Source organism: Neomonachus schauinslandi, chromosome 9, assembly GCF_002201575.2.
Source record: "Neomonachus schauinslandi chromosome 9, ASM220157v2, whole genome shotgun sequence".
NCBI classification, from domain to species: domain Eukaryota; kingdom Metazoa; phylum Chordata; class Mammalia; order Carnivora; family Phocidae; genus Neomonachus; species Neomonachus schauinslandi.
In genome coordinates, this window is record NC_058411.1 from 4,804,451 (window position 1) to 4,817,580 (window position 13,130).

The following is a 13,130-nucleotide window of genomic DNA, read 5'->3' on the forward strand; positions in this document are numbered from 1 at the left end:
TTCCGCCCCGAAACTATAAACAAAATTGCCTTCCACTCTACTGCTTTTGTTCCAGCCCCTGCCCAGCCCTCCAACACCAGGCTTTAACGTTCTGGGGCATTCCTGGGTCTAGTCTGTGCCTCAGGCCTGTAAAGTGCCTTCTAGCACTGAGTTGGGTACACGAGGCATGAACTCCTCATTTCTAGACAGCCAGCCTTCAGAACTCCTGCCGTCAGCACTGTGCTTTGCTGGGCACCCTGGATCTCACTGAGATAGGCATCACCTGCTCATTTTACAGATGAAGAGACTGAGGCTCAGAGGAACAGTCCTGCCCGAGACCAGACAGCCTATCTGACTTCATCCCGGCAATGCAGCCTCACGTTACCATCTGCCAGATAGCCGCTGTCCCAGGCAGCCTGTCCTGCTACAGAAATCCGGATGCTGGGACCCATGTACTCCAGTGTACCCCCTGGGGAAGAGGCTCCTTCCTCCAGCTCTGGGTACAACGGCTGCCCACCGGAAGTGTTCATGGGCCCCAGACCCCGGAGATCTGTGTGGAAGGCCTCATAACCACTGTGGGGTTTTCTTTTCTACCCTTCCTGATACATTCTGGCTCAGTCACAACATGAAGTTTGGCCAGTCTCCCCACGCCCCCGCCCCCCGTCATTCCTAGTGACCTACTGGGAGAGGCCATGACTTTGGCATAGCTGGAGGTTGCTGGATCTTCTGATTTCAAAAGTTTCTTGGGGTCTTAGCGGGCGTTTGAGAAGTGAACCTCTGTTTTGGTCTGGGGCCTCTCCACTCCGTCCTGAGCTGACAGTAGGAAAGGTGAGGCCCTGGGCTCCTTGAGGCTAAAATGGGGAAGGGCCTGCCAGCAAGGGCAGGCTGTTCTACCACCAGGAACATCTGACTCAATGTCATCAGAACCAAAAGGGAAACAGTGGACAAATGAAGCTATCCCAAGCCTTCCTGAGCACTGACTTTCACATTCCTCAGGTCTCTTCTGAAAGAACCCCCGGTCCTAGGTCCCGGGGAAAACCCTTTTTTAGGAAGGGACAGGAGTATCAAACCTGGGTCTCTGGGGCTAGTAGGAGAGACCTCGGGAGCAGCCCCAGCTCTGCTCCTGACTCTCTGTGTGACCTGCAAGTCCCTCCCTCTCCAGGCTTCAGTTCTGTCATGTGCAGAATGTACACTCTGTTTCAGGACGCCCAAGGCTCTCTCCCCGTTCCCACTCATCGGCCCATCTGGGCCTCAACCATGTCTTCCACGCCAGCAGTGGCTTCGAGGGGGAAGCTTTTCTCAGAAATTCCCTCCACCAGCTGGCTGGATCCCATCAACCTGGGGTCTCGCTTCAGGTGTCACTAGGGCCCTACTGTTCTGGAACAGTGGGAGATGGGAGATACAGTGATTGTGGTAAATTCTGAGAGAACCTCAAGTAGTCTAACAGAAGTGTGCTGGACCTGGGGACAAAAGGTGAAACAAGGCTGTAGGCAGCCGGAAGGAAACCAGCTGTATTTACTGGACACCCGTAAGAGTCTTACACAGGAGCTGTGTCTGGTAATCCTCCCACAATCAGGGTATTATATCCACTTTATAGATGGACTGACTTGCTGTAAGCAGTAGAGTAGAAATTTGAGCCCACGTGTGGGGAGCAGCACACCCAGACAGCATGGAAGCTCCTTCCGCCTCCCCTGCACCTCGCCCTCTGCATCTCACCCATCGGGTTCCTCCTGAGTTATGTCCTTTATAATAAACCAGTGATCTTGCAAGTAAAATGTTTTCCTGAGTTCTGTGAGCCATCCTCACAAATTAATCAAACCCCAGGGGGTTGTGGGAACCTCCGATTTACAGCCTGTTGGCCAGCCCCATGGGTGACAACCTGGGCTTAATTGGCGTCTGAAGTGGCTGGTGGGGCCGTCTTGGGGGACGGAGCCTTAACCTATGGGGTCTGACGCCACCTCCTGGCGGACGGTGTCAGGACTGAGTTAGGTTGTAGGACACCCCGCTGGCCCCACCGGACTGCTTGATGTGTGGAAACCGCACACATCTGGTGTCAGCCGTGAAGGACCATGGGCAGAGGAGACACACAGGAGTGTGACAGGAGTGGCCTTCCTTCCACTAAGGGACTCTGGTGCCAAAATGGACATTCTTCCCGTTGTGCCAGGTTGTTTCCACCACACCTCCTTGCTCGGGGAGGAGAAGAGGAAAGGGAGCTAATCCAGCTCCTCTTACTGCCTGGCCAAAGGCTTGCTTCCTCCCTCTGGGGCTGAGTTTCCTCCGCTGTAAGATGGGCACAGACATGCACTATCTACCTGGCTCTGTCATGTGACAATCACATGAGACACCAGCTGCGATCAAGAAGGAATGAGTCTGGTTTTCACAGAACTTCTGGCCCACCCTTCCAGACTCAATAGCCTCTTTTTATTACAAACATTTTATAATGTTCCTTGTATTATCGTCAGTGAGAGTCATAGGTTGTATAACCTACCTACCTAAATTAGAAAAAAAATAATGCCTTCAGTGTACTGTAAAGGAGAGGAAGAGAGGAGTGATTCGTAACAAAGCGCACACGGCAGGCTGTAAGCACCAGGCCTGGCTACAGTAGGCGACGCGGTCGCTCGATGCCTGTACCTTGCCCAGACTCAGAGTGACCAAGGGGGGCCGGCTGGATGACGAACAATCTCTCAAGTGACAGTGCTCCCAAAACAGAAAATAATTCTTGGTAAAGTTACAAACAAAATAAAGCACAATTTTCTTTTGAAGTATGTGGTAGTTGCATTCCTAGAAAATTCAGCACATTAAACCTGATTAAAGGAAAAAGGAGTACTTTTTCTTAAAACAGAGCTAAGTTCTGGCTCAGATAAAGTTTTTTACCTCCATGTGCTCAGTGGGACATGCAAAGGCCTGCCGTGCACACTGCAAGACATCCAGCACTCGTCACCGAGTCCCTGTGTCTCAGCTGTCCCTGCTGAGAACGGCTTGTCTAGTCCAGCCCCGCCACTACAGCTCTAGACTACATGAGGGCTAGAGCTGGCCTGAAGTCACGTGGAAGGCCGTGGTGGACTGGGCCAAGAACCGGACTCCTAATGTCTAGGCCCGGCTCCTCCACAGGCTCAAGCGAACTCCTGGAGGGTCAGGTGTTCCCAGAACTCAGACACTGAATAGGAGAGACACTTTCCTTACTTAGTGGGACTTGGCCAAGCTGATCACCAACACAGACCTTCATACCTGTGCTGTGCAGGATGCCTCAGAAGCTGTCCACACCCATTACCTCCCCACACTACCCCGCTGGTAGGCACACATGCCACCCACCTTACAGACGAAGAGTCTGAGGCCCAGAGAAGGGAACTGATTGGCTCAGGGTGCCTGTCGGTTAAGTGTCATGCCAGGCCCAGCACCAGGTTTGCTAACTTCCCCAGCACCACGGCCTCTTAGTCCCTGAACGGACGGCAGCTCACCCAGCGCCACACAGAAAGGGCTGTGACCGGCCGCTAGCCTGGTAAGAGACCTCGGGGGGACAACTGACACGCCACGCTTCCAGGACCCTGGGATCATGACCTGAGCCGAAGGCAGACACTTAACTGACTGAGCCACCCAGGCGCCCCTAAGCTCATTTCTAAATATAAGTAAATATAAACACGTAGCTCAGCGAGGGAGTAATTTACCTGCACGGGTGGTTTTCCGAGGGAGCGGCTGCATCTCTTCCCCAGGGTACATCCGGGAATCATTCAGGAGGTGCTGTCTCCAATGAGCACCAGACCCCAACAGTACAGAACAAAGATCACTACTATTCCTGTTTTCGTTCCTATGACTTTTAACGAACGCGTAGCTACTTCACGCCCACCATAACGGGAGCTTCTCAAGGATTATGAAAAGTTGTCCACGGAGAGGGAAAAAGAGGGGTGAGAACCGAGGGGAGCAGACCCTGCAGCGGCCCGGAGCACTGCACCCTGCTGGGGTGCGGGGGGCCTCCTGCTGACACACATGGGCCACTGCAGCAGACAGCATCACGTTCCCTGGGATTTTCACGAACAAACCACGGGGCCAACGCCACCAATTGGGAGGCATGACCTGGGAAATAACTCATGGGTTGGGACAGAATTGTCAGCATTAACAAATAGGAGAAAAGGAGCACCAAAGCCAGGGATCTGATCAAAGATGAGAAGTAACGGCCAAGAGCTGGATAGAGAGGAAGGAGATTTAAATAACCACCACCCAACAAACAGAAGAACTTGAAGAGTAGAGTCCTCTGGGTGGGACTGAGGAACGCAGAGGCTGGTAACTCCCGCCTGTGTCCCCAGCCCAGCCCCCCTGAAAAGATCACAGTGGGTTTTAAAAGAACGTATGTTTATCGGGCACATACTGTGTGTCAGGAACTGCTCTGGGCACTGTATAGGGATGAGCACAGCTAATCCTCAGGACATCCCATGAGGCATGATGTGATGACTAACATTCCATCTTTACGGTTCCGAAGCCTGTGCACAGAGAGATCAAGCAGCTTGCTCCCCATACCTATACGATTCACACCACAGAGGGCACTGGACTCCCAGCTGTGAGCACAGAGATGGAAAACAGGTTGACCCCTGTTCTCAGGGGTGTGCATTCAGGCACTCAGCACTCTACAGCTTGTTCTGGGTGCTGTGAATGTGGAAGCACGATGAAGGTGCTGGGGTGCTTTGGGGACATGATGGACGTGACCCTGCCTCTCACAGCAGCCAGGCTTGAGCATTACGTTGGCAAAGGCAACGTGGACAGGGAAGCTCCAGGAGCATGGAAAGGGGCACGAGAGGTGCAGACTGGGGAGTGGGGTGGCATACAGGAGTTCTAGTGAGAGAGAAAAGGTAAGTACACAAGGAAGCACAAAAAAGGAAGAATGAATAAAGAGAGGCCAGAGGTGGGAGCTGAGAAGATGGAGAAGGGCTTCTGGAGGAGGGCTGAGCTGGATGGGCAGGGCTGGGGAGGGCAGAGCTGGGGAGGGCAGGGTGGGATGGGCAGGGCTGGATGGGCAGGGCAGGGAGGGCAGGACTGGATGGGCAGGGTAGGGAAGGCAGGGCTGGGAGAAGTAGAGATGGAAAGAAACATCCCCAGGGAAGGAGCAATATTTGAAAAAGCTTGGCATCAACCCCTGTGATGTCTGCCCTTTCTAGATTTGTCCTTGGCTATGTGCCTTATTCTACTGGTTGCATAGCGTTTGAAAAGACCACAAGCTCATCAGAAGGCTCTCCGTGTGCCCTTCTTGTCACTTTTGGTATCCTTTCTTCTTCTTCTTTTTTTTAAAGATTTACTTATTTATATGAGAGAGAGAGAGCACGAGCATGAGTGGGGGCGGGGGAAGGGGCAGAGGGAGAGCGAATCTCGAGCACACTCCCCACTGAGTGAAGAGCTGGATGCAGGGCTCAATCTCACAACCCTGAGATCATGACCTGAGCTGAAATCAAGAGTTGGATGCTTAACTGACTGAGCCGCCCAGGCGCTCCTTGGTATCCTTTCTTCTTTTAAAAAATATTCCTGAGATAATTTAAAATGGTAACATTTCCAGCCTGCTCAAACCCCAGAGCCACGGAATCCCGCCTCTCTGGCTTCTGTCCATTTTTAAGGCAGGGGACAGTAGGAGGGTGGGTGCCAGGGCCAGCAGGCAGTAGGGAAATGCCCTGGCCAGAGGTGCCCTTGAAGAGAGGGAGAAGGGTGAGGGGGGCCAGTGCTAACTGGGAAGCCACCCCACCCGCCATCTGCACTTCTGGGAGAATCTAGGTCTTCTAACTCTGAGATCACCCTTCCCTCCTTTAAGAAGCCAGATGAAGGAACAGCGAAGGAATCTCTCTGCGACCTACCACCACAACTCTAGATACTGAACTTGAACAAGTTCCTCCAGTGGAAGCAGAGGTCCAGGGAATAAAAGACAGTGCAAGAGAGGATTTTCTTCTGCGGCTGTGCAGACACGAGGAACAGTAACAATGCCTAAAACACACACAACGCAGACCCGACTTCACAGGGGCCTGCCGGGCAAGGTGCATTTATGATCTACCCCATGCCTGATTCCCACCACATGACGCCAGACTGCCTCCACTCATCTGCCCAAGCAAATATAAGATCCCGTTGTCCTTTGAGGATGCACACACTTTGGGAGTGGGAAGTCACGCAGGTGTGACTAAAGGTGCAGGAAGCCCACGCTCGACCACGCTGTCCTGCATCTAGTACATCCACTGCTGCAAATAACGGAAAAATGAAATTGCCAATTAACGTCCGTGAAATGTTCACCCATACTAGCAAACAAAAGCACAAACTGAAAGGATACGTTTTCCCTTGCCTTGTGCTTACTAGGATTAGCAAGAGTGTGAATGCCCAGTGCTGGGGAAGGCTGGGGCAGAGGGCGACTGCCATGCGTGCCAGGGACAGTATCAACTAGTACACTCATTCTGGGAGGCATTTTGGCAAAACAGATCAAAGCTTTAAAAGTGTGTATATTGTTTGACTCAGAAATATGCCCAAGAAGTAACTGGACAAATGTGCAAGGATGCACCTGTATGACACACAGCAAGCATACAAATACTCACGTAAATGTACAAGAAGGGCCTCCATTACATGAATGTAACAGTGAAAAATGGGGACAGCTTTTAGGTTTAAAAGCAGAAGACTGGCGACATCATGGTGCATCATCTTACGGCACCCAAGTGTGATACTCTGGCCACTCAGATGGTGTGAAGATCTGACTGTCTTGGCATGGAAAGACATTCATAGCCTAGTGCTAAGTGTGAAAGGGTTACGGACAGTATGTACAGATTATTTCCGATGAACAGCTATTCACTCACATATGAACACAAAAAGTTCTGGAAGGATGTATATGAGTGTCAACAGCACTCATCTCTGGGTTGTGGGATTACAGGCCACTTTTGTTTGCTTGTCTGTATTTTCTCTTTTCCACGATAACCAAGCACCGACTTACTCAGGGACCCCGGATGCGGAGGGGCCCTGCAAGAGGTGAAGAGGGCATCCCTCCACTCTGGTTTCTGCACAGGGCTCTTGCCTGCTCCCAGCAAGGGTCACAGCGACATGGTCGGTGAACGAGACTCCCTCCTGCCCAACACTGCGCACAAAACTGCTAGGATTTACAGAGATCTGCTCAAGTCTGTAGCCCTCCTTCCCCAAATGGGGAAACCGAGGCCCACAAAGAGGTCCATGTTTAAGGTTACATGGTGGGTCGGAAGCAGGCTCACAGAGAAGCATGTAGAAGCTGTTGCATTTAGAAGGCTACTGAACTGTGAACTGGTATCTGCCGAGAATACGCTGCAGGGGGAGGAAAGCCGAGCCAGGCTGGGGTGTCCAAGTGCAGCCTGTAAACATTCCTCCCCGCCCGCCCGGTAACTGGCATTACCCAGGTGGTGGTGTGCTCCCACTAAGGACAGAACCCAGAGCAAGTCTAGGGAAATGCTTTCTGGAGCTGACGTCAGTGACCCAGGGGTTGTGATGATGTGGACCCAGGACACAGAAGCCCGAGTCTCCGGCCATCCTGTGAGCTGCTGTAATGTGCCATGAGCTGTGCTCGCCGCCCAGCCCAAGCCCCTGCGATCCCCAAAGCGAGGAGACCACAGCTGGCCTTCCTCTATGACCTCCTGAGACGGAGTTGTAGAAAAAACACCGGATATCTAGCCAGAAGCCCGAAATTTGTGTCTCAGTTCCACCGCTAGGTTCTGGCAGACGTGCTACCTTTCTTAATCTCCCGTGCCCCCGCCTCCCCGTCCACATAAATGTGTGTAACAGTAGCTGCGTAATTATCTCCTGGGGACAGAAGCCAAATTGTAAGCACTTTAGAGTGTAAGAAAGTACTTCCTTAGCCAGATAAGGTCTTTCTGTGGCCCTCACCCCCCCACCCGAGGCTGTTTGATTAGTGCGGACCTCTCCTTGAGAAGGGCAGGGAAGGGGCATGTGGCAGAGGTAGCCTGGTAAAAAACAAAGTGCCCAGGCTTTTAAGAGAAAGTATAGATACTATTGTTATTACTCTGTGTCATCCAACTAGGCCAAAGAAGCCTCACTCTGAGCTCCTACCTCAGCACAGGCACCATCCTTGGCCATCACACCCCGTGATGCAGCATCCAGAACCTCAGAAAAGCTGAGCCTTACAGTGTGCGAGCCAAGCTCGGTGAAGAGCAGGGGCCAGCAACCTGCGCGGACAGCGGTGACCACAGCGAGAAGGAACCCAACATTTCCCCGACGGGGGCTACACAGAGGTAGTGCTCCTAAGACAGCCACCTCCTCCCGCCCCCCAAAAGCACCTCCACACGTCAGTTCCTGCAGAAAAAGCCCCAATAACCCAGTGATTGCCCCCGGCCACTGGGATCATCCCTGAACCCAGAGATGGCGGGTCCCCAAGAGAACCCTAAGCTGGCTTTGCACCCCTGTCCTCCACCCAGGGAACTGAAGCCACCGAGCTCCCGGACGATTACTTTATTTATTTATTTTACTTGCTAAATGGACTTTAGGCTCTCTGGGTTGGGGCCTGAAGTTGACGAATGAGTCTCTGTAAGGCGCTGCTGAAGAAAAATGGATTTTGTGGCTACAAGGAACGATGTCAGTAAGCAGATCTTCCAAGGGTCCTGTGCCTGACCATCACTTCCACGTAGGCATGAGGCAGCACAAATAGGACTGTGTTGTGCCCATTCTTTCTCTAGAATACCTTTGAGAATCCTGGCCGACAGTGAGCCCCACGAGGTGGAGAGAGGCAGGAAGGAACAAAGAAGGAGCACAGGCTCGTGGCTCTCTGCCGGTGTTCAGCACACGGACAGTGCAGACTGCTGAGTGAGCACAGCTCTGGGGTGGAATCACAGGGAAGTCACCTTCCTCCCTGAACCTCAGCTTGCTAACCTAGACGTCATCTGGGCCCTCCTCTAGCAGGGCTGTGGGGAGGGTCGGGGAGAGGAGGGGGGGTGAAGACCATTCGCTACACAGTGCTCGGCATCCACGGTTTGCTCTGACGGGTGACTTTCAGGTTTGTATGTAGGCACCTGGTGTCTGCCAGGCTCTAAAGACCCCAGAGGGGCCCCCGCTCGCGGAGGTGGAGGTGGGAAATGCCCAGCAGGACTCAACGTGAGGAGACACCGAGTCTTAGAAGGCACAAGCCCAGAGGCCTGCCAGGGGGTGAGGCCTGCCAGCGAGGGGCAGGAGGAGCTGCTGGAGAGCACCGACTGGGCCCTCGAGGCCTCCCCGCAGCTCTGCAGTGGGACCGAGAATCCTATGTTGCCAGGAAGGAAACTGAAGCTTACAGAAAATGACCACGTTTACCAAGAACAAAAGGCAAAGAACCAATATTATTTGCGCTCCTATCACATACCAGGCACCAGATGCTAAGTGCTTTATCAACATCTCAAAATGAATCTTCGTAACAACCCTGGGAAGTTGGGTCTATTAACCCAGGGCCACAGGTGGCAGAACAAAGACTTAATATAAGATCTGGCTGCCCCCCAACAAATGCTTTTTACGCTACAGCCAACTGCCTCCCACCAAGGGCGGGTAGGCTGGGATTCCCCGACACAGGGCATTCACTAGAAAACAGCACAGTGAGCTGGCAGCATGGGGCCTTCTGCAGTGGCCGGTGGACAGAGGTGGGTGGGTCCACGTGGCACAGCCTCACCGTGCAGGGGCACACGGCAGTCCCAGGCAGCCAGCGAGAGAGGTGAACCCTTCCCCGGGTGACTCCCGCAAACACAATGCTGAGGGAGAGAGATTGGGTACAAAGTGCACACCGTAGGAAGTACACACACAAGGAAGTTCAAACACAGGCAGAACTGCTCTGTTGTCTCAGAGCTGGTGTCCCCCTGTCCTGGGGGGACAGGTGGGAGGGCTATGGTCTCTCTGGGGACCTGCGGGGGGGGTGCTGGCATATACACGTATAAAAGCTCGTTGAGCCGCACACCCCAGCTGCTGCACAGCCAGTAGGTCACACCTCAGGTGAAGGAAAAGCAAAACTCGCTCAGCGGGCTTGGATCTCCTTCCACCAAAGGTCATACCTGCAGAAGCAGGAGATGGGGCCTCGGCCAATGAACTGGGACAGGCCCCTGCTACTCACGGTGCAAGCTGCCAATGAGGCCTCGCTCACACGGGGGGCCCACCCTTACCCCAGCAAGGGCATCCATCCAGCCCAAAGGAGGCAGAGGAGGTCGGAGTTCCTAGCTGCCACGGGCGAGTGACTTCCTCATAAAGATCACAGGTTTCTCGTTTGGAAATGAGGGTTGTATTAGCTAATATCCCTGTGGCTATAGTAAATTTAATAAAGCAACTAGTAGTTTTTATTTAATGAGCAGTTGCTTCGCAAGGGTTAGTTGTCTGATTAAATTAAAACTTTGTTTTTGACCCTCAATGTGTCCACCTCTGCAGATCAAATAAAGCTGAGCTCTCACATCCTGGGGCAGGCGAGGTGGTTCAGATCAGAAACCTTAAACCCCGTTCACTTCACCAGGAAGTACAAGGCTCTTGGGTAGAAAACAGTTTAATAAACACGCTCCTGTCACTCAACACAGCTGTGCTCGGGCAGCTTCCCCACCATGTGTCCCAAGTCTCCCACAAACCGTGGAGCCTTGCTGAGGTGGGGAGAACACAAGCCCCCGTTCTGTGTGTGACCTGACCCATGGGGAGCAAACTCAAAACGTGTCCTTTATTTACTTAGAAAAATTCTCCTAGGGTTCACATTGGGTCCCAAAGCTGCCATCTATCAGGCCCAACAGGCCTATAAAAGCCATCTCCCTCTAAGTACCACGTCCCCCACGTCCCACCCCGATGCCGGCAGCGGCCACCCTGGGAGTGACACTACGGACAAGTGCCAACACCGGGTGACTGCTGTGTGTCCGGCAGCCTGCTAAGTATTGTACACTCTGCCCAATGAAACTTAAAAGCCACCCTCTATCACTGCCATCTGACAGGTAAGACAACTGAAGCCCCGGAAATGAAGTAACTTGTCCAAAGGATCCTCAGCCAGAGTGTGGCAGAACCAGGACTCAAACGTAAACCCTGTTCTCTACTAGCTCTACCAAGGTTAAGACCTCTAGCAAAGCGCAGGACCGTATCCGTGGACGTCAACACACCTGGACCCTGGAAGGCTTCTGTGTTCCCTCTGAAGCTAAGGTTGCGAATTTCCAATAAAAGCCACATGCATTTTTGCCTTGCTTAGGAACTTTTGCTAGGCCCACCCTGCCCTGCTCCCTCCCCCAGGCCCACCGTCTACCCCAAGTATCAAGCCTGCCCACGGTCTTCTAGGTCCTTGGGGCCCTTCGCTGTGAAGTTTCATGTCCAGCTTCTTTCCTGTGTGTGCCCGAGGCCCCAGAAACACTGTAGGGCACTCTCCCACACACGCTGGGCTTTCAGGCCTGGATGCCTTTGCTGTCCCTCCTCTGCCCTGTAAGCTCCTCGCCCTTCCAAACCGCAGCCCAGATGTCCCTCTCTGTGCTCCCTAAGCAGTCCACCCATACCTGGCTGGAGCACTCACCACGACCCAGGTGTTAGCAGTTTACGAATCTATCTACTCAGGCGTGTCTTGAGCAGAAGGACGCCATCTATTCATTTCTTACCTATTCTGTCCGGCCAGTTTCTGACACTCAGTAAATATTTAGTAAAAGTTCATTAACAACATGAATGCTTGAATTCAACAGTAAATTGTTGCTCATTTCCTCCCACCTCTGCTAAATACATATTCTAGAATACAGAAGGAAGATGACACACGTAAAACATATCAGGGTATTCAGCTTCAGGAACACACCAGTACAAAGCTGTATCTCACAAATGGCAAGAAGATGTGAACACCATTCTCTCTTCCTTCAAACTGTTAATATGTCCCTTCAGGCCGGAGTCAGGCAGCAGGCCTCTCTGAGAACCCACGGAACATCAGCCCGACGCGGTTGTGGGGCTGGGACCCAGGGAGCCGGGGGAGGGCGCAGGTCAAGGAGAGGAGTCGCTGCCGAGACCAAGCCCCACTTACCTCCTTCTTGGGAATTCATGATGTTCAGGGCAAACAGCATGGCATTGGAGAACGTGGTCGCCTCTTCCTTACTTGCAAAGTTCAAGCCGTAGACCTGGCGGGCATCTCGCCACTGGTGGAAGGTCGGCGTTGCCTGATTGTACTTCAGCCCTTTCACGATTGAATAATTGATCACAACCTGGAGGGGAAAAGAGACAGAAATACGTGTAAATAAATACGAGGTAAATAAGTGAGCTGGAGAGCGCGGCTCCAGGGCAGGGATACTGTGTCCCCTGGGGCTAGCAGAGGATAGGGAGGTGGGGTGGGGTTAGGAGAAGGTGACAGCACGGCCAGGCAGCTTTTCAATATGACCTACAGAACGGTGAGGGTTTGAGAACCAGCTATTTCATCTCACTAGCAATGCGGCAGTCACGCCCTCCAGACGAGAGACCTGAGCTGGGAGTCAGGTTCCCAGAGTCCAGGGGCTGGTCCCTCCTCCCAGCCATGTCACCCAAGGCGGTCACGGCACTTCTTAGGGGCCCAGTTTCTCCAATTATAAAATGGGGGTAACAATGCTTTACCAACCTAGTGGGGTTACCAGGAAGGCCACACTGCGATGCGTACCTCATCTAGATTTCTAGGCATGGAGACCCTAACGGCAGGAGTCTTCTAGCCCTATCTGTGCCTCCCATGGCCATGTGCACAGTGTCTAGTACTTAGGATGCATTAATAAATGGGTTACTAATCAAAAGGATAGGTCAGAAAAGTTAATGTACCACACAAATGCACAGCATTATAAGTCAATCAACAAACCTCAACTGTCTGCAAGGAAAAAGCCAGGCCCAGCGGGGAAAGGGAAAGTAGACCAGGGCCAAGCCCAGAGCTTCGGGGGCTCCCAAGCAGTCGCGGCAGCTGCTTCAGGTCGGCCTGAGCTTGGAGCTACTCTCTCCGACATCTGACAGAGAAGGACTTCCAAGTTCTTCAAGGTGAGACGTAGTAAGTACGGCTCAGGGAAGGCGGGGGGAGGCCTGAAGTGGTTATTCTACTCGGAGTCGTGTGAACCAACCTCAAGGACTTAGGAGCCATCAGTTTTCTGGCCTGGAAAGCAGGGATAGTGCGCCCTGACTGTGGCACGGCACCCCCATGGCCCGCTGGGAGAGTACACGGTAGGCTGTCAGTGAGTGCTGGGGATATGGCGAGCACCCTACAG

The 13,130-nt window shown here is 52.9% G+C and overlaps 1 protein-coding gene across 1 annotated transcript in view; it reads right to left on the reverse strand.

Moving 5' to 3' along the window:
- The window catches only part of EVL (Enah/Vasp-like), a 73,312-nt gene that overhangs the window by 35,844 nt on the left and 24,338 nt on the right, over positions 1-13,130 (reverse strand). Inside the window, exon 3 of the mRNA XM_021679838.2 lies at positions 11,942-12,119. Within this exon, the coding sequence (XP_021535513.1) occupies positions 11,942-12,119 (178 nt within the window). The remainder of the gene's footprint in view (positions 1-11,941; positions 12,120-13,130) is intronic.